The sequence below is a fragment of the Rhinichthys klamathensis genome, unplaced genomic scaffold (genome assembly GCF_029890125.1).
Source record: "Rhinichthys klamathensis goyatoka isolate OS25496 unplaced genomic scaffold, OSU_Roscu_1.1 h1tg000303l_1, whole genome shotgun sequence".
Lineage (NCBI taxonomy): Eukaryota > Metazoa > Chordata > Actinopteri > Cypriniformes > Leuciscidae > Rhinichthys > Rhinichthys klamathensis.
This window is the reverse complement of record NW_026606822.1, coordinates 1439331-1464098: the sequence shown is the minus strand read 5'-3', so window position 1 is coordinate 1464098 and position 24768 is coordinate 1439331. Positions and strand designations below refer to the sequence as shown.

At 40.1% G+C, this 24768-nt stretch overlaps 1 protein-coding gene and 1 long non-coding RNA gene across 2 annotated transcripts; both read right to left on the bottom strand.

Annotated features, from left to right (window-relative positions):
• Positions 1-13395: 13395 nt before the first annotated feature.
• Positions 13396-17105, bottom strand: LOC130104003 (uncharacterized). Its single transcript, XR_008809424.1, has 2 exons — positions 16989-17105; positions 13396-13827 (listed from the first exon to the last, which is right to left on the bottom strand). It is a non-coding gene; the product is annotated as an uncharacterized LOC130104003 (long non-coding RNA).
• A 5572-nt stretch (positions 17106-22677) lies between these two features.
• kcna3a (potassium voltage-gated channel, shaker-related subfamily, member 3a) lies at positions 22678-24736 on the bottom strand. Its single transcript, XM_056270354.1, has one exon. It carries the CDS (start codon positions 24552-24554, stop codon positions 23007-23009), a length of 1548 nt encoding a protein of 515 aa, XP_056126329.1. The 5' UTR covers positions 24555-24736; the 3' UTR covers positions 22678-23006.
• Between the last annotated feature and the right edge of the window lie 32 nt (positions 24737-24768).

Here is a 24768-nt window from a genome sequence, read left to right as displayed (position 1 = left end):
ATTAAATAGTGTTTACTGCATACTGCACACTATACCTGCCCAACTGTGGAATTGTTTACAGTATGCAATTATGCACAGATGTGATACTGTAGATATCTGTGTATTCCATGAATGTTGTAAATCTTTATAGGCTATATGCACAATATGCATACTTTATACTGCAGAAATTGTATTCCGAACAGCTGTAGAGTAAAATTTTGACCTTTCTGTCTATCCATGAAGCAGAGGCATTTTTACACTGATCGGATATGAAGGTTGAGGCATGGAAACCACTGACAGAAAACAATACATACAAATTGTCTTACTGCTAACAAAAGTAACAGATTTGGCCATTTGCTGCATGGTAAATCAGTAAGGGACCTTTTTCTTCCCTAGAGTAAGTTACAGCTCATGCAATACCGGATTCATTTCACTGTGAAATTTGATTAATTAATTTAAATTTGTTGCATTCATTTCCACACTTGATTTACAAATGATCAACCTATAGATATCATTGCAAACGAATGATTTGTTATTTGATATCAGTTTAATTTCCTTTACCGCATTGGTTGAATTCTCTGTGCTTTCAAGGGATGATTTTGCATACAAATTGTGCTGAGGGGTTTGTGACAGGCTCATCGCTGTTTGTTTTATAGCCAGAGCCTGCATGTCAATCATGCACACATGTTCAGGAAATCTCTCTGACGGCTGAGCCATTATTCATGAGAGAGCAAATACAAAGGAGTGTTCTTGCACTTCGCCTAGCATTAGCTCACATGTTTTAATTAAAACTGAGAGGTTCGTGTAATTCTGTGCTTGGGTGAGATGTGTTCAGGACTGGCCAAAGAGAGGAGACGCAAGCGTGAGCGAAGCCCCATTGATCCTGGGTTAATATAGAAGCCCTCTCACAGTCACACAAATATACATGCTCAGTCACAAGGAACAATGCAGTCGATCTATAGTAGTTGAGTTAAGAGTGGTGGTAAGGAAAAGCTTTTAAGGCTATTAAAAAAATTGCTCCATCCTGTCTGCATGTGGTGCTTTGAGCTGACGAACAGGACCAGGAGTGAAGACAGATTTGCTGCGTTAATCAAATTTCCCTTTATCTTATATTCACTTTATCTTTATCTTTAATGGAGTGATGCAGAGAAAAACAGATTTTGCCAGTCCAGATGTTATTTGGGCCTAGAAAGGCTTTCTAACAACAACAACAACAACAACAACAACAACAACAACAACAAAAAAGCTTTTCAGCTTGCAATTAAACAAATATTTTAAGGTACACTTTGGGAAAAGTTGTAAATAAATACTGGAGTATGTTTACAAGAAAATACTATTCAGTTTAATTTGCTTAAAGTCCACGTGTGGTCAATAATTGTATTCCTTAAAACTCATCTTTGATCACCAAAATGACATATTTAAATGTTTTTTCCTTGAAAAAAAAATATTCATGCCTTAAAATAGCTTGAATGTAACTCTACACCCTTGCCTCATTTAGTATACGCGGTCTATGAATATGCATATTAGCCCCTCCTCCGCACCAGCTAAGAGATCCACTCATTGACGATCACACGTTGACGTGATTGGTTACAAGTTTGTGACGTCAGAAACACCAACGATTTCAAACCGTTTTTGAGACTGTCTATTCACTGCAGTTTTAAGGAGAAAATACTCTGCAATTGTGTTGACTTATGCATTTGCACATGGTTTGTCTTAAAAGCATATTAAAAACACCAATTAGACATATAAACAACAATAAAAACTGGATTTTCACCACAGGGTGACTTTAAAAGATTAGATTATGTAAAATCAAATATACTCTGATTTGAATGTGATAACAGTAATAGCAGCCAATCATCTGAGCGAACTAAGTCATGTGACTTGTCAGTTCACACAATGGAGGAAAAAGATCTGCTTTGTTGTAATTTTTTTGGAAGATGCTTATGATGCTTAAACACTTTACGTAAGTCTCTGCTTAAAGGGATAGTTCACCCAAAAAATGAAAATTCTGTCATAATTTACTCACCCTCAAGTTGTTCAAAACCTGTACGAGTTTATGTCTTCTGCTGAACACAAAAGAAGATATTTTGAAGAAGGTTGGTAACCAAACAGTTGATGGACCCCAATGACTTCCATAGTATTTTTTTTCTAACCAACCTTCTTCAAAATATCTTCTTTTGTGTTCAGTAGAAGAAAAGAAATTCATACAGGTTTGAAACAACTTGAGGGTAAGTAAATTATCACAGAATTTTCATTTTTGGGTGAACTATCACTTTAAGTGGATTTGTTCAGTGTTTTTTTAATGAATCAATTCAATGACACGTATTATGTAAACTCGGACAACAAATGAAAGACTGCTAACGTAAAGATCTTTAATCTGTAGAAATGGTCGCTGAATCAGTGCACAAATCTGAACAATCTTAATGGATTCAAAAGACTCGAGTTACTTGGGTGACACAGCAGGTTTCTTTGTGTTTGTTGCCAAAACAAAAAAAATATTTCAGCATGCATATTTTACTTGAGTTTTATAATGAATCATTTCATAAATCTTAAGAGTCTGAGTGATTCTTCATTGTTTTTCAGCACTGCTTGAGTTTGAGCCAGGAGGTTGCAGATAGTGGCAGGAATCCAGGACCCAGAATCAGCTCAAGGTCACTTTCTCACTGCAGCAGATCCATCCCAACCTGCAGCGACACACCCCCATACAGATATGGACAATGACATTACAACTTGTTTAACTGCGTGTAATGGAGAAAAGAAACAACTCTTGCATAATGAATAGTTATTTGTCTTGATCCCATATTACAAACACGATAATATAATACTATTTGCAGTCACCTTAAAATCACATTCATATTATCAAGACACAATTTTGTGAATAAAACTAGATTATGAAAGCCAATGTATACAGATACAGTCTCCACTGTTACATTCTGCCATCATTGGATGGTGGTCCTCTTGTTACTATGGCGACAGGCACCTAGAGCCCCTCCACAGACAGATTGGAGGGGATGAGAGCTGTGATGATATCACACAGACTGAGGAATCACTGGCTTTGGGCCACAGATGAGATATCATACTTGCAGGGTTTTCTAAGTGATCCACAACTGAGGCGGAAAGAAAGAGCCATGACTCAGTATTTAATGGACATCCTCATGAAGTAAGATGTTTGTATTTAAAGGGATAGTTCACCCAGAAATGAAAATTCTGTTATTAATTACTCACCCGCATGTTGTTCCAAACCCGTAAGACTTTTGTAAATCAAATCTTTTTGATGAAATCTGAGAGCTTTCTGTCCCTCCATTGACAGCTACGCAACTACCACTTTGACGCTTTAAAAAGTTCATTAAGAGATCGTAGAACTAATCCATATGAATTGAGTGGTTTAGTCAAAATGTTCTGAAGAGACTCGATAGCTTTATATGATGAACAGATTTAATTTAGACTTTTATTCACATTTAAAAATTGATCCGCGAACATAAATAGAAGCTCAACCGTACCTGCTTGACACACGAGAACAAACGCTCAAACGTACTGCGTAACACGAGAATAACCTCATTGGTTCTTGCTGAAGCTCAAACGTGCTGCATAACACGAGAATGAACCTCATTGGTTCTCGCTCGTCAAATGAAAATGCTTGAGCTTCCAGTTACCACAACTGATGTGTGAGTTGATGAATGTTTATATGTGAATAAAAGCCTAAATTCAATCTGTTCATCATATAAAGCGATCGAGTCATATGGATTAGTTTTACGATCTCTTTATGAACTTTTGAAGCGTCACAGTGGTAGTTGCTTAACTGTCAATGGAGGGACAGGAAGCTCTCAGATTTCATCAAAAAGATCTTCATTTGTGTTCTGAAGATGAACGAAAGGCTTACGGGTTTGGAACGACATGAGGTCGAGTAATTAATGAGAGAATTTTTGGGTGAACTATCCCTTTAATAACCAATTATTTACCCTTTTTTCTCATTCTTATGGTTAATGATTTGAACAAACTTCTAAATCTAAGTGATAAGCATTGGCATGCAATCTTTTTTTGCTATGGACATGAATAATACCTCAAATCATCCAATAATAATACCTTGTCCAAGCATTCAGATTGACTTTACCTTATTTTTGCTTGCCAGATAATAAAACAATTGAAGGGTAGACCCGAGCCGCATCTACGGACCATGACATCAGAGACCTGGAGGTGGGTTCTTTCATCTTGGGCCAGTAAGCAACTGCCCAACCAGAAGACTGAACCAGAGCACAAAACTGTTCACTTCTAAAAGACAGGAGTGAGTAATGGCTCCCTATTAAACCATTTTGAAGAGCTTCCTTTAATTGACCTTCACTTTTCTCAACTTATAAGCCATTTATCTGTTATTGTATTGGTCAGTATTGACCTTCTGTTCCTGTGGTACATTATTGTCATGAAACAGAAGGATTCACACAGGTAAAGTAAATAACAGGTTTATTTGCAGAAGTATGAGGAGTAAGTAAAAGGAGAAATTCTGTAGTGAGAAGGAAGGGTTAACGGTACGTGACATCATTGATCTGCCTCTGTATTGCAAAGGGCCGATATAGCGGGGACTCAGCTTACGGCAGGGCAGTCGAAGATGGATATCCATGGTTGAAAGCCAGACCTTTTACCCTGGATGGTATCGGGGCGTCGCTGATCTTCTTGCTCGCCAAACTCGGGAGATAAACTGAGGGCCGCAGTCTGAGACGATGTCTTCAGGAATTCCAAAGTGACGAAAGAGTTGCTGGAAGAGGGTTTTGACCATCTCGAAGGCAGTGGGCAGTCCCTTCAGCGGGATTAATTTACAGGCTTTGGAGAAGCGATCCACTATGATGAGGATGCAGGTGTGAGAACTAGAGGTCGGTGATGAAGTCCACTCCAATATGTGACCAGGGTCGGTTAGGAACAGGGAGAGGGACTAGTTTGCCTTTCGGAAGACGACGGGGAACTTTGGATATGGCGCAGACTGAGCATCCCTCAACATATCGGGAGACTTCCTGGGTTATATTGGGCCACCAGTAGCGATTGCTGATGAGCGAGAGGGTTTGCTGGCTGCCTGGGTGTCCAGAGCCCGGTGATGTGTGGACTGAGTCCATGAGTGATAGACGGAGACGAGTGGGCACATAGGTCCTTCCCTCAGGTCCTCCCGACGGAGCAGGCTCTGACTGTGTGGCTTCGGCGATCTGATCATCGAGTGACCACTGGATCGGGCTAACGATGATGGCTGGAGGGAGAATGGGTTCAGGAGGTGCGGTAATGGATTCAGGATGGCATAACCGGGATAGTGCATCCGCTTTCTGGTTCTTGTTGCCAGGTCGGTATGTCACAGTGAAGTTAAATCTGGTGAAGAAGAGGGACCGGCGTGCCTGGCGGGTGTTCAATCTCTTGACGTCGCAAAGGTATTCAAGATTGCGGTGGTCAGTGATGACTTTGAAGGGGTGTTGAGCTCCCTCCAGCCAATGTCGCCACTCTTCAAGAGCCAGTTTGATTGCCAGTAGCTCCCGGTTACCAATATCATAGTTTTGTTCCGCCAGGGACAGTTTTTTTTTTAATAGAAGGCACATGGATGGAGTTTGGGAGGCTCGCCCTGCCGCTGAGATAGCACAGCACCTACCCCATTGGTGGAGGCATCCACCTCGACGACGAAGGGGAGATCCGGATTGGGATGAACAAGGGTAGGAGCTGTACTGAAGGCTTTTTTTAAGTTGGTAGAATGCGGTGTTAGCTTCAGAGTTCCAGGACAGAGACTTGGCCCCACTGCGCAGTAAGGAGGTGAGTGATGAGCTGAGTTTTCTGAAGCCATGATGAATCGACGGTAGAAGTTGGCAAATCCCAGGAAGCGTTGGAGTTCCTTGACGGGAGTGGGTTGTGGCCAGTTCTCCGCCATCTCTACCTTCCTCTGGTCCATCTTTATGCCGTGTTGATCGATGACGTACCTGAGGAAGTGGACTGTCACGGTGGAACTCACATTTTTCGAGTTTCAAGAAGAGATGGAACTTACGAAGCTTCTGTAGGACCTGCGTGACATGGTGGTGATGGTCGGCCAGGTTCCGGGAATAGATGAGAATATCGTCTATATGACAAATCGATGAAGGAATTCCCGGAACACCTCGTTCATGAACCCTTGGATGACGGAAGGAGCTTTGGAAAGCCCGTACGGCATAAGCCGGTACTCGTAGTGCCCTGATGGAGTGACGAACGCCGTCTTCCACTCGTCACCTTTGCGAATTCGAACAAGGTTATATGCGCTCCGCAGGTCCAACTTCGTAAAAATACGAGCACCACGTAACTGCTCTAAGGCGACTGGAACCAGAGGAAGAGGGTAGCGAAATTTGACGGTTTGAGAGTACGATAATCGATGCAGGGGCGCAAGCCTCCGTCCTTTTTACCCACAAAGAAGAAACTCGAAGCGGCAGGGGAGATAGATGGACGGATGAACTCCTGCTGATGAGCCTCCTCAATGTACTCCTACGTGGCCTTCTGTTCCGGGATGGACAGTGGATAGATTTTACCACGTGGTAGGGTGGCCCCAGGCAGCAGGACGTGGTAGCGTGGTCGCCAACTGCTTGCTGAAGACATGTCCGGTATGCAAGGGGGAATTTATGCTGTGCTGTGGTGGTCGGACTCTCGATAGAAGTGGAACAAAGATTCACTTTGGGTGAAGGTTGATGACAGGTAGAGCGATTCTTAACGGATTGCAGACAGTGGTTAAAACAGTTTTCCCCCCCATTGTTGGATCTCACCAGTGCTCCAGCAGACGAGGGGCGAATGTTGTTGTGACCACGGGCGTCCCAGGATGATGTCAGCCGTTGAGCCCTCCAGCACCAAGAACGATAACTTCTCCTGATGGAGACACCCAATGCGAGTCAGTGATAGGTTACAGTGCGGAATGTGCCCACGGCCCAGCGGTTTTCCCAGGATCGAATGCACGTGAAGAACTTGAGAAAAGGGTTTCTGACGACGATGAAGTTTTCGGAGGAAGTTGAGTGACATGAAGTTACCAGCAGCACTTGAGTCTATGAGGGCTTTCGCGGGAAAAAGATCATTGACGGGAGATTAAGATAACATCTGTGCTTTGTAGCGTAGATATGGGAGGTGGTAATTGAAGGACACTCACCGCTGGACGTGGAGGTCGCACCGGACAGGTGGGCAGAAGATGTCCTTCCGCTCCGCAGTATAAGCAGAGACGATTTACTATGCGACGTTGACGCTCAGCATTAGACACGTGAGTGGAGTCGAGTTGCATAGGCTCTGGTGCTGGAGGGGCGACAGATGTTGAAGTGGGCTGAGGATGCAGTACGGGTTGATCCAAGGCACAGGCTGTGAGTCGTTGGGATATCCTGATGGCATATTGAATGAAGCTCTCTATGCCAATGACGTCATCATAGATAGCCATTTGTTGACAAATGTTAATGTTGAGTCTCTGGCGAAATGCCGTGACCAACGCGGTCTCATCCACCCTCTGACGGCAGCCAAAGTGTGGAATTGAAGAGCATAATCGCCCACCGAAGAAGACCTCCCTTGGCGAAGACGGAACAGTTGGTCATGAACAGAAATTCAACTGGCGGTTTGGCCAAATACCTCTTTAAAATGAGATGAATGCCGAGATGAATGCTGTCAGCGAGTGAGTGAACGGTCCATTAGCATCCCACATGGCACGCGCCCACTGAAGTGCACGTCCTGTCAGCAATGAAATGTAGGCGATCTTCGCTCGATCATTGACAAACTGCTGTGGCTGCATTTCAAAGAGGAGAGAGCATTGTAACATGAACCCGCTGCATTCCTCCACCTCACCTGAGTATGTCTCTGGTCGGGCCATGGGACTGACAGAGGCAGATGGTGAAGGACTGGTGACTGGTGGGTGAAGGGCCTGTCGAAGGGCTTGAACGAGATCAGAATAGGGATCCGGGGAGGAGCGCTTGCATCACTGGGATCGGTAGTACTTGGCATGTTGGTCTGGTCTTCTGTCATGAAACAGAAAGATTCACACAGGTAAAGTAAACAACAGGTTTATTTGCAGAAGTATGAGATCACAACGATGGAAGCAGGTGAGTAACTGAAGAATACTGAGTACTGGATGGATATCCGGATGATAACTGATCTTATCTGATGCAGGTTCTGAAATGGGGATCGAGGCCGATGACTAAAGACAGATGAACGTAGCAGATGACTGAAGATCAGGTCGTGTTCTCTGAGGGAACGACGAGACCAGACAATGGTGAACTGCAGTGAGAAGAGTTATATAGTGCTGGGTGATGATCAGTGAAGATTGGTGACAGGTGATGGTGATTAGTACTCTGGTGACTGGGAACGAGTGGGTGTAGTGTAGAGGTCTGGTGCTGTCGCTGTTGACTCTGTGACAGTACCCCGTCCTCCTCGGCCAGCTCCTGATGGCCGAAGTGGACGGCGACGGGGACGGCCTCTGCCTCTCTGGGCTGGACGGTTGGGATGAGCATTATGGAAGTCGTGCAGCAGTGAAGGGTCCATAATGTCATCACGAGCGACCCATGACCTTAACCACAAACCTTTATTTCAAGTCAAGTTTTTTTCTTCTTTTAACTTCGGACCTCATGGATTATAAAGTCTTTGCTCTGTTCTCTAAGTGTACAGTATCATCAAGGGCAGACCTCTAATGTGCTCCCAGAGTCTCCCTTTAATTTCACACTCCATTTCCTGTTCAACCCACAGCCATAAATACCACTGTCTGTGACACCATGGAAAATCCAATTCCATGTTAACAATTTTTTTTAATTTTTTTTTATGTAGAGCCATAATAAGGAACTGCCCTTAAAGTTAATATTAACTTGCAACTGAAAGTCCAATCTCCAGACCAAGTTTGGTAGAGTGAATAATTTCAAACCGGGTCATATTTCACCCAAAAATCAATAGAATTAATAGGACAATAAAGAAAATTAAGTTTTTTTTGTGGTTGCATTATGACATTTTTTTGGGATTATGATTAGGCACATTTTTCACCCAAATTCTCATTACTGCAATGCAATGCAATGCAAAAAAAAGAAGAATTTATGTATTAAAAAATTCATCATTAAATTGCATTTAAAATTCAAGAGAATTTGTTGCACTGCCTTAAATTTATGATGATAAAATCATTGTGTGAATCTTTTGTGAATACATACAAAAAAAAATAAACATGAGAAATTGGGTGGAAAATGTCTTTAATTATGTGGTGAAATGTGAAGGGACTCACTAACATTGAAGGGAGATGAACCACCACTGTATGCTGCTACACTTATGAACCATAGCATAAAGATAACAAAGTGGCATGAAATCTGATAACAGATCAGATTGCTCTTTAGACCAAATGTGATAAGCATAAGCACACAACTTTTTTATAAAGTTGAGGGGGTTTAACATCTCCAAGCTTTTACACTTAAAGTGGTTATCGTACAGTCCAATCTCCACTGGTTTAATAGCCTGTCAGAGGGAGTTACTGCAGAGCTAGAATGACACACTTCTGGGATTGTGCATGGCAGAGCGGGGCAGAGAGAGAGGGGGAAGACCCCAGCCTTTGCAGGAGAGCTTTAGGAGGACACGTATGCTTGTGTGAACAAGCACACACATAACATGCCTCAGCTGGCTCCCCCGGTGAGATGTGCAGTGGCTCAGCTGTTTCGTTCCAGCAGTGAATGAGTATCTTATTATCACACATACACAGGCTGAGGCCTCTGTACACTCATCAAGATCATCATGTCCTTTAATGTTAGAGGATACCTATTTCTGTACATTAAGAAAAGGTTTAATAGATGCACAGAAATACTTTCTGCTTCCCTAAAGCTATTTTTACTATAGGGTATTGCTAATGCTAAGTGGTTGCTAGTTTCTGGGTGGTCACCAGTGATGCGCAGGTCAATGTATAAACAACCCGCACCCGACCGACGTTTTCAACTAACCCGCCCGCTCCCCCTCCCATACACCCCCCATCAGCCTCCCTGGCCTATAATATCCATTAATCCAGCCTGTGGAGGAGAGAAATGTTTCAGGCCCTGACGTGGTGCACTCAGAGGTGCAGCGGCGAGAGCAGGCTGTTCTTGAGGCGGCCCATCATTTTCCATTTCAGCTGTCTAGATGCTGTCTAGATATTATTGATGAATGCGGTGTTTATGTTTCGACCCTGCTTGAAAAATTCATCAGCAGGACAACTGAGAGAAGGCCCACTTTTGGAAAAGTGTGAAAGCCCTTATGAGCGCAAACTGTTCTTTTTCTGAATGCTGTATGATATAGCCTAGTGTTATGTAATGAAGGCTTGATTTATTTATTCATTTATTTCGTTTCATTTGCTGCATGTGTTTATCCAGTCTAATCGAAGTGTGCCTCTATCCCCGACTTTCCCAACAAAAATCCTGCCCCCTCTCAGAAAATACATAAAACTGACATTACTGAGCTATATGCGTTTAAAAGTAGCCTATTAAAATGATACAATGGCATTGCTCAGTTCAACGTGTTGGGAAATCGTGCATTTTGTCCCGCGTCAGCATTTATTCAAAAGTTAATAATGCTCAACATTCAAAAGGTAAATAAGGATTTCCTACTTGTATTAGTAGGCTTAGGCTATTTCGTCACGTGAATGCCCAATTGAAGCTCTCACAAGCACAAAATGCAGGCATAGAATATGTTAATAAAGTCAGTTATTCAGCCAATAAAGTGCAGTATTTCATAGAAAATTGTGTCTAGTACTATATAAATTACAAAGGTTTAATTGGCATCTTTATTTCAAACGACCCGACCGACCACGACCCGAATATCATTAAAAATATTTTTGGATGACTCGTAACTGCGGGATACCACGGGATACCACGGGTATCCGCAGGCACCCGCTCATTTTGGATCAACCCGCACATCACTTTGTGATCGAGTAATCGAGTCAGTCTCTCTAAGCTCTCAAAATACTTAAATGGTATATATGCATATTTTGCAATAAACTTAAAATATGTATCGTTTTTATCAATATTTTTAGATGAGAAGGTTTATATTTCTCCATCTTTTTTCCATCACTAAAGCCGTTAAGTACTCAGTCACCTAAGTACTCACACCTTTGTCATTTTGTCAGATTTTCAAAAACTTTTTTTGCTTCAAATCAAAGTTTATAATGTTGTTATGCACCTCATAGCTGATTGGATTTATTCATGGCTTATAACTCTTTAACAAAGCCTTTTTAAAAATCCCTATGGGAAAAATGAATGGAAAAAAAAACGGAGATCTGAAAAAGGGGGCGGGCACTGTTGCTCTATACTGTTAGCGGACATCCTGAAGCTGCTGAGAGGCGTTAAGATGAATATGTGAATATGTGTTTCGCGCTTTCCTCTCAATATCCAAGTAAACGCACAACAAAAATTACAGCGGTGAGAAAACCGTAGTTAAGAAAGCATCTGATCAAAGCCATATGGATATTTGTGCGAACTCTGCAATTCGGCACTCCACTAAAGTCATATCACGTTTATTTATATGGCAATACAGTGAATTGCTTTAAAGCAGCAGCTTTACAGTAGTAAACATAAAAAATGTCAGTGAATTCCAGCTTCATTTTCTACTATAAAGCAGCTCTCAAGTGTGTCCTTGTTTTTACTCGCAGACATCCGACCTCGACGAACTGAACAAAAGAAATGAACTGGAGAAGATTTCCACGTCAAAGAAGGCGGAGTTTTGGCCTGATTTTTTTCAAAATGATATCATACCAGTTTGCTTTTTGATTTTGCAGGGCCTTTAGGGTGGTTTTTTGGTATGTGATTGCCAGGGCGTTTTGGGTGTTAGGTGTTTGCTATGGTATGTGGGTGCTAGCATGCTCTGGGTGGTTGCTAGGTTTTTTTTTTTTTTACCTTATCAAGTACAACTAGGAAGTTCAGTTTAGTTTAAAATTAATTTACAACATGATGCTGCATAAAGTGATGTGAAATAGTAATGTCGTACAAAAATATGTGCTTTCATGTAAAATCCAGAGAGATCATGCAGCTTCTCAGGCTCTGCGGGTTGTTCTGGCCAAATCCCAACCATATGGGACCGCTGTAGGTCTGAAACTAGCAGACTAACTCAGTGACTCTTCAGTGGCCAAACACTACTCTGTTGCACTCTAGTATTTCAAATATTGTTTAAGAGGGATGTGTAAAGATTGTTTGGTTTGCTGTCTGTAATGGAAGAGGCTTTTGTGACTTTTAAAGTTCAGCTTTGTTGTAAGGATTTGCTGCCCCAACGCCCTACAGGACCTGGATCATTATACCTTCAGGTTTTTAGATTAATAAAAATATATTATTCATATTTTATGTTTCAAGTTCAAACATAACTTGTTTTCATCTACTTCATCTTTGAGGCAGAGCCTGTGTGAAATTTATTTATTTTCTTATTTCCCAGACAGAAAGGAGTGTTTTAGGTTAAGTCCCAAAAAGTATTTGGAGACTTAAATCACACTTAAAAAGACTGAATGTCATTGCATTAGATAATAATACACAAACCTAGAGTCGTCTGCACTCAAATGTAGAATTATCTTCACTTTTCTGAACCATTTTTGGTCAGTGTCTTTTAATCAACTGTTGTTTTGGTCATTTTTTGTGGATGTATGAAATCAGTTCTCCTAAAGTTCACACGGGTGTCCTGGCAGAGTAACCACAGGTGTTAGGCGTTATGATTCCACCAAGTACAACATGTTCCTGGATCAAAGTCTTCGTTGATCCTGGAACAACATTCCTATCAACCAATCATATTTAAGGGACAAGTTTACAGATTACTGTATGTCAAGTTTAGGCTTAGGGTTAGATGATTCTACATCAGTGTCATTCACTTGTCATTTCCCTCTAATTTTATGGATAACTTATGGGTAGGGTTAGGGATAGGACTAATTTTTTTGGACAGAAATGTTGTTCCAGGATCAAAAAAATATGAACATGTCTTACTTGGCAAAATCACGGTGACCATGGTGACATGCTAACTTTGATTACCAGAAAGTGTCTAAGACTTTGTCAAGAGCAGGGCAAATTAGAATCTGGATTAAGACATGCTTTTTTTTGTGTGGTAAATGTTGCAAAAAAACTGTAAATTGACTAGCGCAAACCTTAGTAAACCACCTTGCATGATTCATTTAAATCCTCTCCTATAAATTTTGCGTCTGAAAAGGAAACTCCTACAAATGCATATTTAATTTTTAATGCCAAAAGAGCTGTTAGTAAATCTGGCCCTTTGTCTTTTTGAACAATTCATCAAGTATTTATCATTTAAAACCTACTAAACATCTTTTTTTGTTAAATGTTTTGCATGAAGTGTGCACGGTTTGATATTTTGTCATCTAATGCAGTGACCTTCACACATTTTTAAGTGTGACTTTTCTAAAGCACTGTATATGGAAGTACTTCAGAATGATGAATTCATCATATCATTTAGGCAATATATGAAGAAGACAAAAAATCAGTCTAAATATTTATATGATCAAAGAGCAAGAAAGATTTAGTTTTCACACAGTTCTCACATCTGGCACAACAACAGCTAAACTGTAAATACATTATGGACACCATAAAACAGCTTGATTAATATCTGCCAGATAGCAGAGGGCAGTAGTTTCATCGAATCTCAGCTCATGTCCAACAGTTCAGTTCTCTTCATATTGCTTTCTCCTTATTAAATGGGAACCTGCTGAATTTACCCCCCAAAAAGGCCACTTCTAGAGTTGCGTCTCACTGTGATCCAGCCAGATGGAAATGGAAAGTGGCATTAGAGATATGCGAGCATCTTCTGTGTTGTCTAAAGTTGAGTTCACTTCTGTTTTGGTAGCAGAAAGGTTAACGGCCTCCGTTTCTATTGGTCATTGGTCCTAGGCACTGCGTGGATCTCCCCTGAAGCCTGCAGAAACAACACGCAACGTATTACACACACAAACGTATAACGCTGCTGGAATGTGACAGATGAAATGAGGCAGTTTATTCACACGCTCAAGTGAGAGGGAAACACATCTTTCAGGCTGAGAGACTTTTATTATACCGCCTACTTGAGTAATGTCTCTCTGTCAGGATTCTCTCACTCTCTCTTTTAGTCAACCTCTGTCTCTGGCTAATTAATGAACTGAAGCAGACGTGACAATGATAGAACAGTTATATCACTCAAGAGCAAATGCGAGATGACTAGAGGAGATTATTTACACATTGTGAGCGCGAACACATGCACCTAAAATGAATACAGCGACAAATTGCTCCAGTAACCCAACAACGCCAAAAGCTTTCAGAATCAAGGCAGAATTACAAGCATTAGTGAAAAGAATCTGCTCTATTTAATAGAACCTTCAGGGTTAAGTAAACAAAAACTTTTGTGTACTCATAATTATCTGTAAAAGGGTATCAATTTATATTTGTTTTCATATTATAACAGGAAGAATGTCATACACCCGAAGGGCGCAAAATCTGTGCCGGAACAGGTCGGATATGGATCAAGCATCTCCGCAATTTGATCCTCCACTTAATCAGGTGAATTCGTCACAAAGGCATTTATGCTATGACTCATGATTCATGAAAGCTTTAAATAATAATGTTTGCTGTCAATAACTTGCAATAATTATGTATAATTTGTTAATTATGTATAACACAAGCACACACGCTTGCAGGCTGAGTTTGATGCACCACGACTCTCCACTGGAGTGTGTTTACTTTTAATTGCTAGCAAAATGAACTTATTAACACATTAATTTACTCTAATGCAAGATATTGAAGCCATCAATGTAGTAATGTTATTTCAATGCACCTGCCTTGCTCAACCTAAATTAAAAATGACTATGTGCATCGCAACACAGTAACTACATCAGAGCAATAAAACTAATTTATGTAGTACACTGCCATTCAAAAATATAGGGTCGGTAATATTTTTAAAAATGTTAAAATGTTTTTGAAAAGAAGTCTCTTATGCTCACCAAGGCTGCCTTTATTCTATCAAAATACAGTAAAAACAGTAGTATTGTAAAATACTATTACATTTAAAATTACTTTTCTGTATGAATATTAAAATATAATTTATTTTTGGAGACGGCAAAGCTGAATTTTCAGCATCATTACTCCAGTTTTCAGTGTCACACGATCCTTCAGAAATCATTCTAATACGCTTTCAATGTTGAAAAAAGTTGGGCATTTGTGATCAATAGAAAATAATTAAAATAGAAATCTTTTATAATATTATTCATGTCTTTACTGTCACTTTTGAATAATTTAATGCATCCTTTCTGAATAAATGTATTAATTTGTTTAAAAAATCGTACTTAACCCATACTTTTGAACGGTAGTGTATATCATATAAGTACTTTGTATGTTATGCTTGAATAAAGAAGATATGAGACTAAGATCCTCCATTGTTTTGACATATACACAATAGTTATTTATAATGCCAGTCATGATAAAATTGCTTCTGGGTTTTTGTTTGTTTTGCTTTGTTTTATTCTTAATTTCAATGAAAGTATATTAACCTAATTTTATATTAATCTAATTTATTTAGCTCTGCAGGGAAAAAAGCATTTCATCTGCAAATCAATACCACACATAGTACATTCCATTCACCACAAAACAATCTCATGCAAAATATAATCCATTTGTTGTCTTCCAGAACAAAAATCATATGCCATATATTTAAAATCAGTTGGCATGTGCTGTATTAGTTCAGTGATCATAGGGAAACTAATACTTTTATTCAGTAAGGATGCATTAAATTGATCAAAAGTGACAGTAAAGACATTTAAAATCTTATAAAAGATTTATATTTCAAATAAGCTAAATGCTGTTCGTTTGATCTTTCTATTCAACAAACAACAAAAACATTTTTTAACATTGTTAATAATCAGAAATGTTTTTTTGAGCAGCAAATCAGCATATTAGAATGATTTCTGAAGGATCATGTGACCCTGAAGACTGGAGTAATGATGCTGAATATTCAGCTTTGACATCACAGGAATAAATACATTTTAAAATATATTAAAAAAGAAGTTAAAAATGTTTAAATTGTGATAATACTTACACAAGATTACAGTTTTTAAACTGTAGCTATTTCTGATAAATAATAAAGAGAGTTTCAAAAACCTGAAAAAATCTGACCCAGACTTTTGAACAGTAGTGCATGCATTCAATTCTGCAGTTTCTTTTTTTTCTTTTTTTCGCATATGTGAACAATTAGGGTTACACAATTATACTAAGAATCAACATGCATATTTGGCATGCTGTCCGAGAGAAAGGGCTCCTAGCTCGGAATTTGGCCCGAACCCAGAGTAGGCTACTCCAGCCATATCCCTGAGTGGGATAGGAACAATCGAGAGGAAAGAGTTGGGGTGGTGGAGTGATGCTGAAAAACTGTCGTAGGATAGATGTAAGTCGACTATATATATAGAGGCCTCCTCTCATGCTGATTGGCTATATTATCTGAACGTGCTCCTCCTGAACTTTGTTAATAAAACACTTAAAGGGATAGTTCACTTTGAAATTAATTTTTGATATGTTTTAGCTTACCTCAAGGGCTAAACCTTACTCGTAAATGTAAGTACACATTGATGGCCTAAGACACGAAACGAGCGGTTTGTGTGAGAAAACGAACAGTATTTATATCGTTTTTACCTCTTGTAACGCACAGACCGAAGCGCCCGCGCCCTCAGATCACTTGGACGGGGCTGTGGTTACAACAGGTAAAAACGATATAAATACTGTTCGTTTTCTCACACAAACCGCTCGTTTCGTGTCTTAGGCCATCAATGTGTACTTACATTTACGAGTCATTAAATCATGTTTAATTTGGACTTCTCTGTGCATGCTCTTTGAGGTGGTGACCATAGACCTGCATTATATGACTGACAGACAAGAACGGTTTGACCTAAAAATATTAAAATTGAAACTACTGCGGAAACAAAGACACCTACATCTTGGATGCCCTTGAGGTAAGCTAAAACATATCAAAAATTAATTTCAAAGTGAACTATCCCTTTAACACCACAATAATATTGGACGGCAAAAAATACCAGAAAAAAAATGCAATTGCTTTACCTTCTGAATCCTGTTGCCTTCCTTGTTTTGGAGTACGTCACAAGAGTGTTTCACGCTTTGCTTATTAGCCTAATATCCGTCATCGGCAAACACTAGAATTCCAGTGGACATACTTCCATGTTGATTCCTTGTGAAAAAAAACCCCACACACACACAAGATAGAAGTTAACTTTATCGAAGAAGGATTAAACATTGTTATCAGCACCTTTTTGGAAAGAGTTAATGGACTTCTGAGTCTTAGGATGTCAGCGTGAGTTTTGAGAGGTGTAATGCAAGCCTCAACACCTCAGACGCAAGCTTCCATGTTAACGCCTCGAGTATAACAGCTCGCAAATGTGAGAGTCAGTGCAGGCACCAAACTAACACACACATACTCTATAATAAGAAATCATCATAGACAAGCCATTCCTAGACACAGGGATGCTTGAAGGTTTCAGAGAGACAGAGGAACGAGTATGGAGAGAACATTAAATCGGGCAGGATTTACTTTTGTCATTTTGTCCACATTGACAGATAAAAGCTTGTGGTGAGGAAAACAAACCAAAAAAAGTTGCATTCCAAATAGCATTGTTGCCAGATATTTAATTTTATGTTACATTCATGTATGTTTTTAATTTATGTCCATGGTCTAGATGTTTTTGAAGGTTTGCATAGAATTACTTTGTCAACTGAGCAGTGGTTGTTCTGTTGCATGGACACGTCACTTGATGGCAGCACTGAGCAACAAGTCAGCAAGGACCTATTTGATTCATACCAGTAAAAAAAAAACATATCTGGTGTTAAAGGGTTAGTTCCCCCCAAAATTAAAACGATCCCATAATTTACTCACCCTCAAGCCATCCTAGGTGTATGTGACTTTCTTCTTTCAGCCAAACACAATTGGAGTTATATTAAAAAATATCCTGGCTCTTCCAAATTTATAATAGGAGTGAATGGTACCTTAGATTTTGAAGCCCAAAAAAGTGCATCCATCCATCCATCATAAAAGTAATACATACGGCTCCAGGGGGTTAATAAAGGCCTTCTGAAGTGAAGCGATGCGGTTTTGTAAGAAAAATATCTATATTTATAATTTTATAAACTATAATCACTGGCGTAGCGTAAGCTTAGATGAGAGCAGACGCCTCTCACGGTTCAAACAAATAGGACTCGGCAACAAACTCCCACATTTCTCATTAAAAATTCTCGTTTTAGACTTCTAATTCGTGACGGGTGTTTTGTTTTGCTTGCGTTCGTCAATACGCCATACGTCGGGTCGGAGGTCACTCTTCTGCCGGAACTCGACTTGTGTACGGCCGTTACCGGAAGCCAGTGATTAGTATTTAAAGTTATAAATATTGATATTTTTCTAACAAAAACGCATCGCTTCACTTCAGAAGGCCATTAATCCATTAACCCCCTAGTCGTATGGATTACTTTTATGATGGATGGACGCACTTTTTTGGGCTTCAAAATCTAAGGTACCATTCACTCCCATTATAAAGACATTTTTTAATATAACTCTGACTGTGTTTGGATGAAAGAAGAAAGTCATATACACCTAGGATGGCTTAAATTATGGAATAATTGACTTTTTGGGTGAACTAACCCTTTAAGAATCTGTAAAAATTATTAGATTAAAAGAGACTCATTAAAAATAATGTTTTCTTTATGAATGAGTTTAATAACAGTCATGCTTGTCTTCTTTTTCTGCTCTAATTCTAGGTAGTGTGAAAAGACAACTGTGACGGACAGCGCAGAGCACAGGTCTACAGGCTGAGAGTGATTCTCTGTGACTGAGCGTTTGGAACGTGTCTGGCGGACCGCCGTGCGTCCTCTTACACCCGTCAACGGGAGTGTCAGCGTGAAACCTCCGCTAATCAGCTCACGCTGCACCTTGCGTCCTGTTTTCTCCACAGGAGAACGAAATAGGGAACGCCTGAGTGAACCCATAACCTGAACAGAATCACGCTTTGACAGCTACAAAGGAAAAGCACCCGAGCCACGGGCGATTACAACAATCCACCACAACCTACTTCACACTCTGGAGTCATGCAGGCAATTTGCATGCACAACGTTTCGTGCTTTTCATCTGTCTGTCTTTCGGTCCGTTTCGCCAATATCAATCGTTTTCCACATGCAACACATTCAGTCATTTGTTAAAGATTAAAAAATGGAAAAATGTGGGAGTGCATCAGCTCTCGATGGTTTGCAAACCCAAGGTTGTGCGAATTATTTGCAGAATCTGTTTTATATTATTGTATAAAGGATTCAGATAGATCCTTTTCTGATCACAATTCTCACGCTCTGTTTTGCCAGTCAGGCTTTGTGAACCATCTGGAGCGTTGCTCTGACAACGGGGGAGGATGTCATGGTAACATTAACGGGGGTTACCCAGGAAACCGTAGTCGCCATGGAGACTGCATCACAAGGCGGACTCAAGGCGTGATCTCTCTCAGTCTTTCAGTATCCGTTCTCGTAGTCTGCCATTCCATTGAGTCCAACAGCTTTTTTTTTCACCAACCATCCAAGCCATCTTTTCAGCTGCTTCTTTTTTTCATAATTCAAAACCACTGTGACGTCTCACTTTGAGGGGAAAGTGTGAACACTATTTTTAGGCTAGATGTGATTTGAGTTTGACATAATCTGGAGATATCTTCGCACACCGAATAACTTGATCACAAAATAGAGATCTATTTCCTTTCATTCAGTACAAACCAATTTCATTTGGTACAGTAAAGTCAAATTCAATAGACACACATAGCTTTGATTACATTATTAATAAAACGTATAGTTTTTTTCACATTAATTGAGTCTGCACTGGGTGATTCTTCAATTACGGGAACTTTTTGACTACTTTTTAATCTATGTTAATATGCTATTTATCATGGAATAAAGATCAGATGGCCTTAATAACCTTGAGAAAAAGTTAGTCAGTTATGAGCCAATTAACCTCATTTAAAAATACATAATAAATGGATTGTTTCAGAATTAAAACAATATCTACACCTAATAGAAATCCACTCTAAGGTCATGATTTCTTCTTAACTCTAAAAATTAATGATATTCTGTCACATATTATCATAACCAAGTAGAAACATGTTTTTGGAAAGACAGCAGTATTGGGGACAGCAATTCTTTGTTATAAAAAAATTCTAATTTTACACAAATAGCAAATGAATAAAAAATATGGTTTATTTTAAGTTACATTTAATATAGATTTATGGTAGAAGACAAATTAAAAAGTCATGGTAGGAGACAATTCTGGCAAATTAAATGAGGAGATCAACAGTGCCTGTCCCCTTTTTCAGCAGCGCTGGTTCCGGAAGTATTTTTTCCATTAATTTTTCCCATAGGAATTTTTTTAAAGTCTTTGTTAAAGCATTATAAGCCATGAAACGAGCCAATTAGCTACGAGGTGAATCACAACGCTACAAACTTTAATTTGAAGCAAAAAAGTTTTTGAAAATCTGACAAAAATACAGAAGAACAGGATAATCGAATTAAAAACAATGGAAAAATATAAAACTACATATTTACAAATGCTAATAGCCTATATATATTTATTTTTTTTGTTGAGTTTATTGTATACTTATACATACAAACATTTAAGTATTTTGAGAGCTTAGAGAGACTGACTCGATTACGTCATTCGCAGTGTTCATGGAAGTGGGCGGAGCTAAAGAGCTATTTTGGTTCATGTTACTTTTTTCGACTCACTGATTGGTGTAATTTTCTGTACAGCATTATGGGTAATGTAGTTTTTCACCAGGAATTCCACCGTTAAACACGATTATTTTAAAAATAAGATGAAATAATGTGGGCTGGCAGTTTCAGCAGAAGCAAATGCTGTGGATTAACAACCTCGTAGCCCACAGTAGGTCAGTCAGTGTCTTGTTCAAAATAAATTTCCCTGTGGAGAAAATGAATGGGGCTTTTACCTCTGGAACCCGACTGTTTCACCCTATTAAAGAGACACATTAAAGGGTTATCCCAAAATTAAAATTCTGTCAGTAATTACTCACCCTCATGTTGTTCCAACCCCGTAAGACTTTCGTTCCTTTTCGGAACACAAATTAAGATATTTTTGATTAATTCTGAGAGCTGAATCACTCCTCCATAGGCTTCTTAAGGGATTGAAACTGGCCGGCCCAGAAAAGTTAAAGACATCGTTAAAAAAAATAGTCCCAGTGGCTCAATCTTAAGTTTATCAAGTGACGAGAATACTTTTTGTGCGCAAAAAACAAACAAAAATAACGACTTTATTCAACTATTCATTTCCTTCTCTGTGGGCCTCGAGATTTCACGTAGTGGAACTGCGCAAAGCTTCTAGGTTGTAGGTCACACACATCACACACATGTCCAGCGTCGGCCAATAGTGAGCCTACGTGTGACGTGCAACACAGAACCGTTGCGCAGTTCCACTACGTGAAATCTCGAGACCCACAGAGAAGGAAATGAATAGTTGAATAAAGTCGTTATTTTTGTTTGTTTTTTGCGCACAAAAAGTATTCTCGTCGCTTGATAAACTTAAGATTGAGCCACTGGGACTATTTTTTTTAACGATGTCTTTAACTTTTCTGGGCCGGCCAGTTTCAATCCCTTAAGAAGCCTATGGAGGAGTGATCCAGCTCTCAGATTTAATCAAAAATATCTTAATTTGTGTTCCGAAGATGAACGAAAGTCTTACGGGGTTGGAACAACATGAGGGTGAGTAATTACTGACAGAATTTTCATTTTGGGGTGAACTAACCCTTTAAAATCTATTTTAATATATTCTTTAAAAAAAGGATAGGATTTTTGGTTTGTTGATTTTTTTTATTATTATTTTTTATAAAAGAGTTTATCTTTAAAATCATCCTAAATGACAGAAAACTTCCCCTAATTGAATCACCCATATATTCCACAAAATACATATGATCAACACAGCATTATCTTCAGTTTGTTCACATTAATAGCGACACGTATTCGGTTGTTTCACTTTGCCACAAAATGTAAGATATTGCGAATACTAATGTATTATGATGATTATATGTTAACACTGACAACAAACGCAGACTTACGAGCACAATATATGCAGTGTGAGTGGTGCTTCTTTTTACTCCCTGACCTGAACCTTATCCTTTGTGCTGTAGACAAATGCAACACGTGAATCGGAGTTTGGCACCTTGCTACCAAAAAAGCGCCCTGATTTACTTCAGTCTAATATGCTGGCTTGTCTAAAACATGTAGGGTACAACGGATCTAAAGGCCATCGGGGGTGAAAGGCCCTTTGATTTACTTACTCACAAAACTCTGAAAAGCAACAAAAACTACCACAGTACTTTCCTAAACACCTGTTGATCTTAAGTTTTGCTGAAGCTGATTTAATCTATAGTTTTTCAGTACCTGTTGAATAAGTGTAACTTAACCAAAAACTAGCTGTGTTCGGTAATTGGGAGGTGATAGTTTTAATTTTGTGAGAAGAGGGCTAATATTACTGTAACTGCTTTAGTCACTATGTGAAATATGACTGTGCTTACATTGTAGCTCCATGAAATGCCAAAAGTGAGTAAATAAACTAAAAATAGCTACATGGTTTGCTGAAGTGATCATTTTGAACAAGTGTGTACTTAAATGTTACTCTAAAATAGTGCTGTCAAATCAATTCATCTTGATTAATTGCATCTAACATAAAAGTTAGATGCTTTTATGTTAGATGCGATTAATCACGATTAACCACGATTAATCGATTTAACAGCACTACTCTAAAAAAATATCTTGCTATATCAAAAGTATTTGCATATGGTGACAAATTCTTCCCTCTAGTTGCCTTTTAAATCAAAACATACTACTTGTTGCATTTACTTTATACAAATTAAGTTTCTCCAATATTCAGTAAATAATAATAATAATCTTTTCACCTGTCATATACTTTGGGACCAAAACCAAAAAAAAGGGGCGGCTTTTAGCCCCGTCGTACCCTAATAACGCGGCACCTGACATTTTCAGTGGTGCCTCATGATGATTGTTGTAAGACTGTCTGGCACTGCACATGATTTACACGTCTGTGAAAATCTTTTTAATATTCACACAGTTTTGATTGTTCTGGTTGGAGTAGTTCGTCTGTTTGAAAGCACTATTTATTCCTTCCTCTACGACCATATATTCCGATTTACTGAGTGAGGATGTGCTCTGTGTCTGTTTCAGATCTTCTGTGGAGTTGAGATGCTGACAGCTGCCGACGTGGAGGTATTGTGCGTGCTCTTCCCCATCGGTTTCCCGGTGATAAAAGTAATTGAAATTGGACACAATGACAGGGACGGGCAGCGCAATGGTCAATACGCCAGCGATGGCGCACAAAGAACCCACAATTTTGCCTCCTATGGTTACTGGATGCATGTCTCCGTAGCCGACAGTGGTCATGGTAACCACAGCCCACCAAAAAGCATCTGGGATGCTGCTGAAACTCGAGGAAGGGTCGTCAGCCTCCGCGAAGTAGACGGCGCTGGAAAACAAGATGACCCCGATGAAGAGAAAGAAGATGAGGAGTCCCAGCTCCCTCATGCTGGCTTTTAGTGTCTGGCCGAGAATTTGGAGGCCTTTGGAGTGGCGCGAGAGCTTGAAGATGCGAAAGACCCTCACCAGACGGATCACGCGGAGGATGGCGAGAGACATGGCTTGCTGACCGTTGGCCTGGCTCTCGGCTAACTCCGTCCCCAAAGTGATGAAGTAAGGAATAATAGCCACAATATCAATAATATTCATGATGTTTTTGGAAAAAGTAGCCTTGCTGGGACACGCAAAGAATCGCACGAGCAGTTCGAAAGAGAACCAGATGATGCAAAGGGTCTCGATCACAAAGAAAGGGTCTGTAAAAGTGCTGGACACGAAAGGACCAGTGCCATTTACAATAGGCGAGACAGGAGGTGGGTCCTTGTCATCCCTAAACTCGGGCAGGGTCTCCAAACAGAAAATAACAATGGAAATCAAAATGACCAAAACAGACACAATAGCAATGCCCCTCGCAGGACCAGAGCTCTCTGGGTACTCAAACAAAAGCCAAACCTGTCTCTGGAATTCGTGGTTTGGCAAAGGTCGCTCTTCTTCTTTGATAAATCCCTCGTCCTCACGAAATTTCTCCATGGCTTCCTCGCCAAGTTGATAAAAGCGAATTTCCTCCGAGAAGATGTCAATGGGAACATTCACGGGTCTCCGAATACGCCCCCCTGATTGATAGTAGTACAGGATGGCATCGAAGCTCGGTCGGTTCCTGTCAAAGAAATACTCGTTTCTGAGCGGGTCAAAGTAGCGCATCCTCTTTTTCGGGTCCCCGAGCAACGTGTCCGGGAACTGATTGAAAGTTTTCAGCTGGGTCTCGAAGCGCAGTCCCGAGATGTTGATGACCACTCGCTCGCAGCACTCGTGGTCGGGCTCGTATCGATCCAGCGACAGGTGACTGGGCAGCGCCGCGCTCTCCTCCAGCATGTTATCGCACGCGACCACTGTCATGATGTCCTTCTCCGTCTCCGCGTACCCGTGGTTGTCGGCGTTGTTCCCTCTGTGGCTGGCTGAGGGTGAGTCAATGAGGTTGTAGTGGTCATCCATACAGGTGAGGAGACGGAGCGGCAGAGGGCGACCCGCCTCCCCTACCTAACATCGGGTGAATTGAGGGTTTCTCTGTCGCGCGCTCTCTTTTCCTTCTTAACACACTGTCGCCGCCCCACGGAGCTTTATAAACACATGTCTACTCCCGCCCACGACAAACATATGTCTGACACATTTCCAACACTCGCCCAATCGGAGCGCAACAAGAAAAGAT

Excerpts from the sequence above, each read along its gene's own strand:
- kcna3a (XM_056270354.1), bottom strand. The coding sequence starts at position 24,554 with ATGGATGACCACTACAACCTCATTGACTCACCCTCAGCCAGCCACAGA.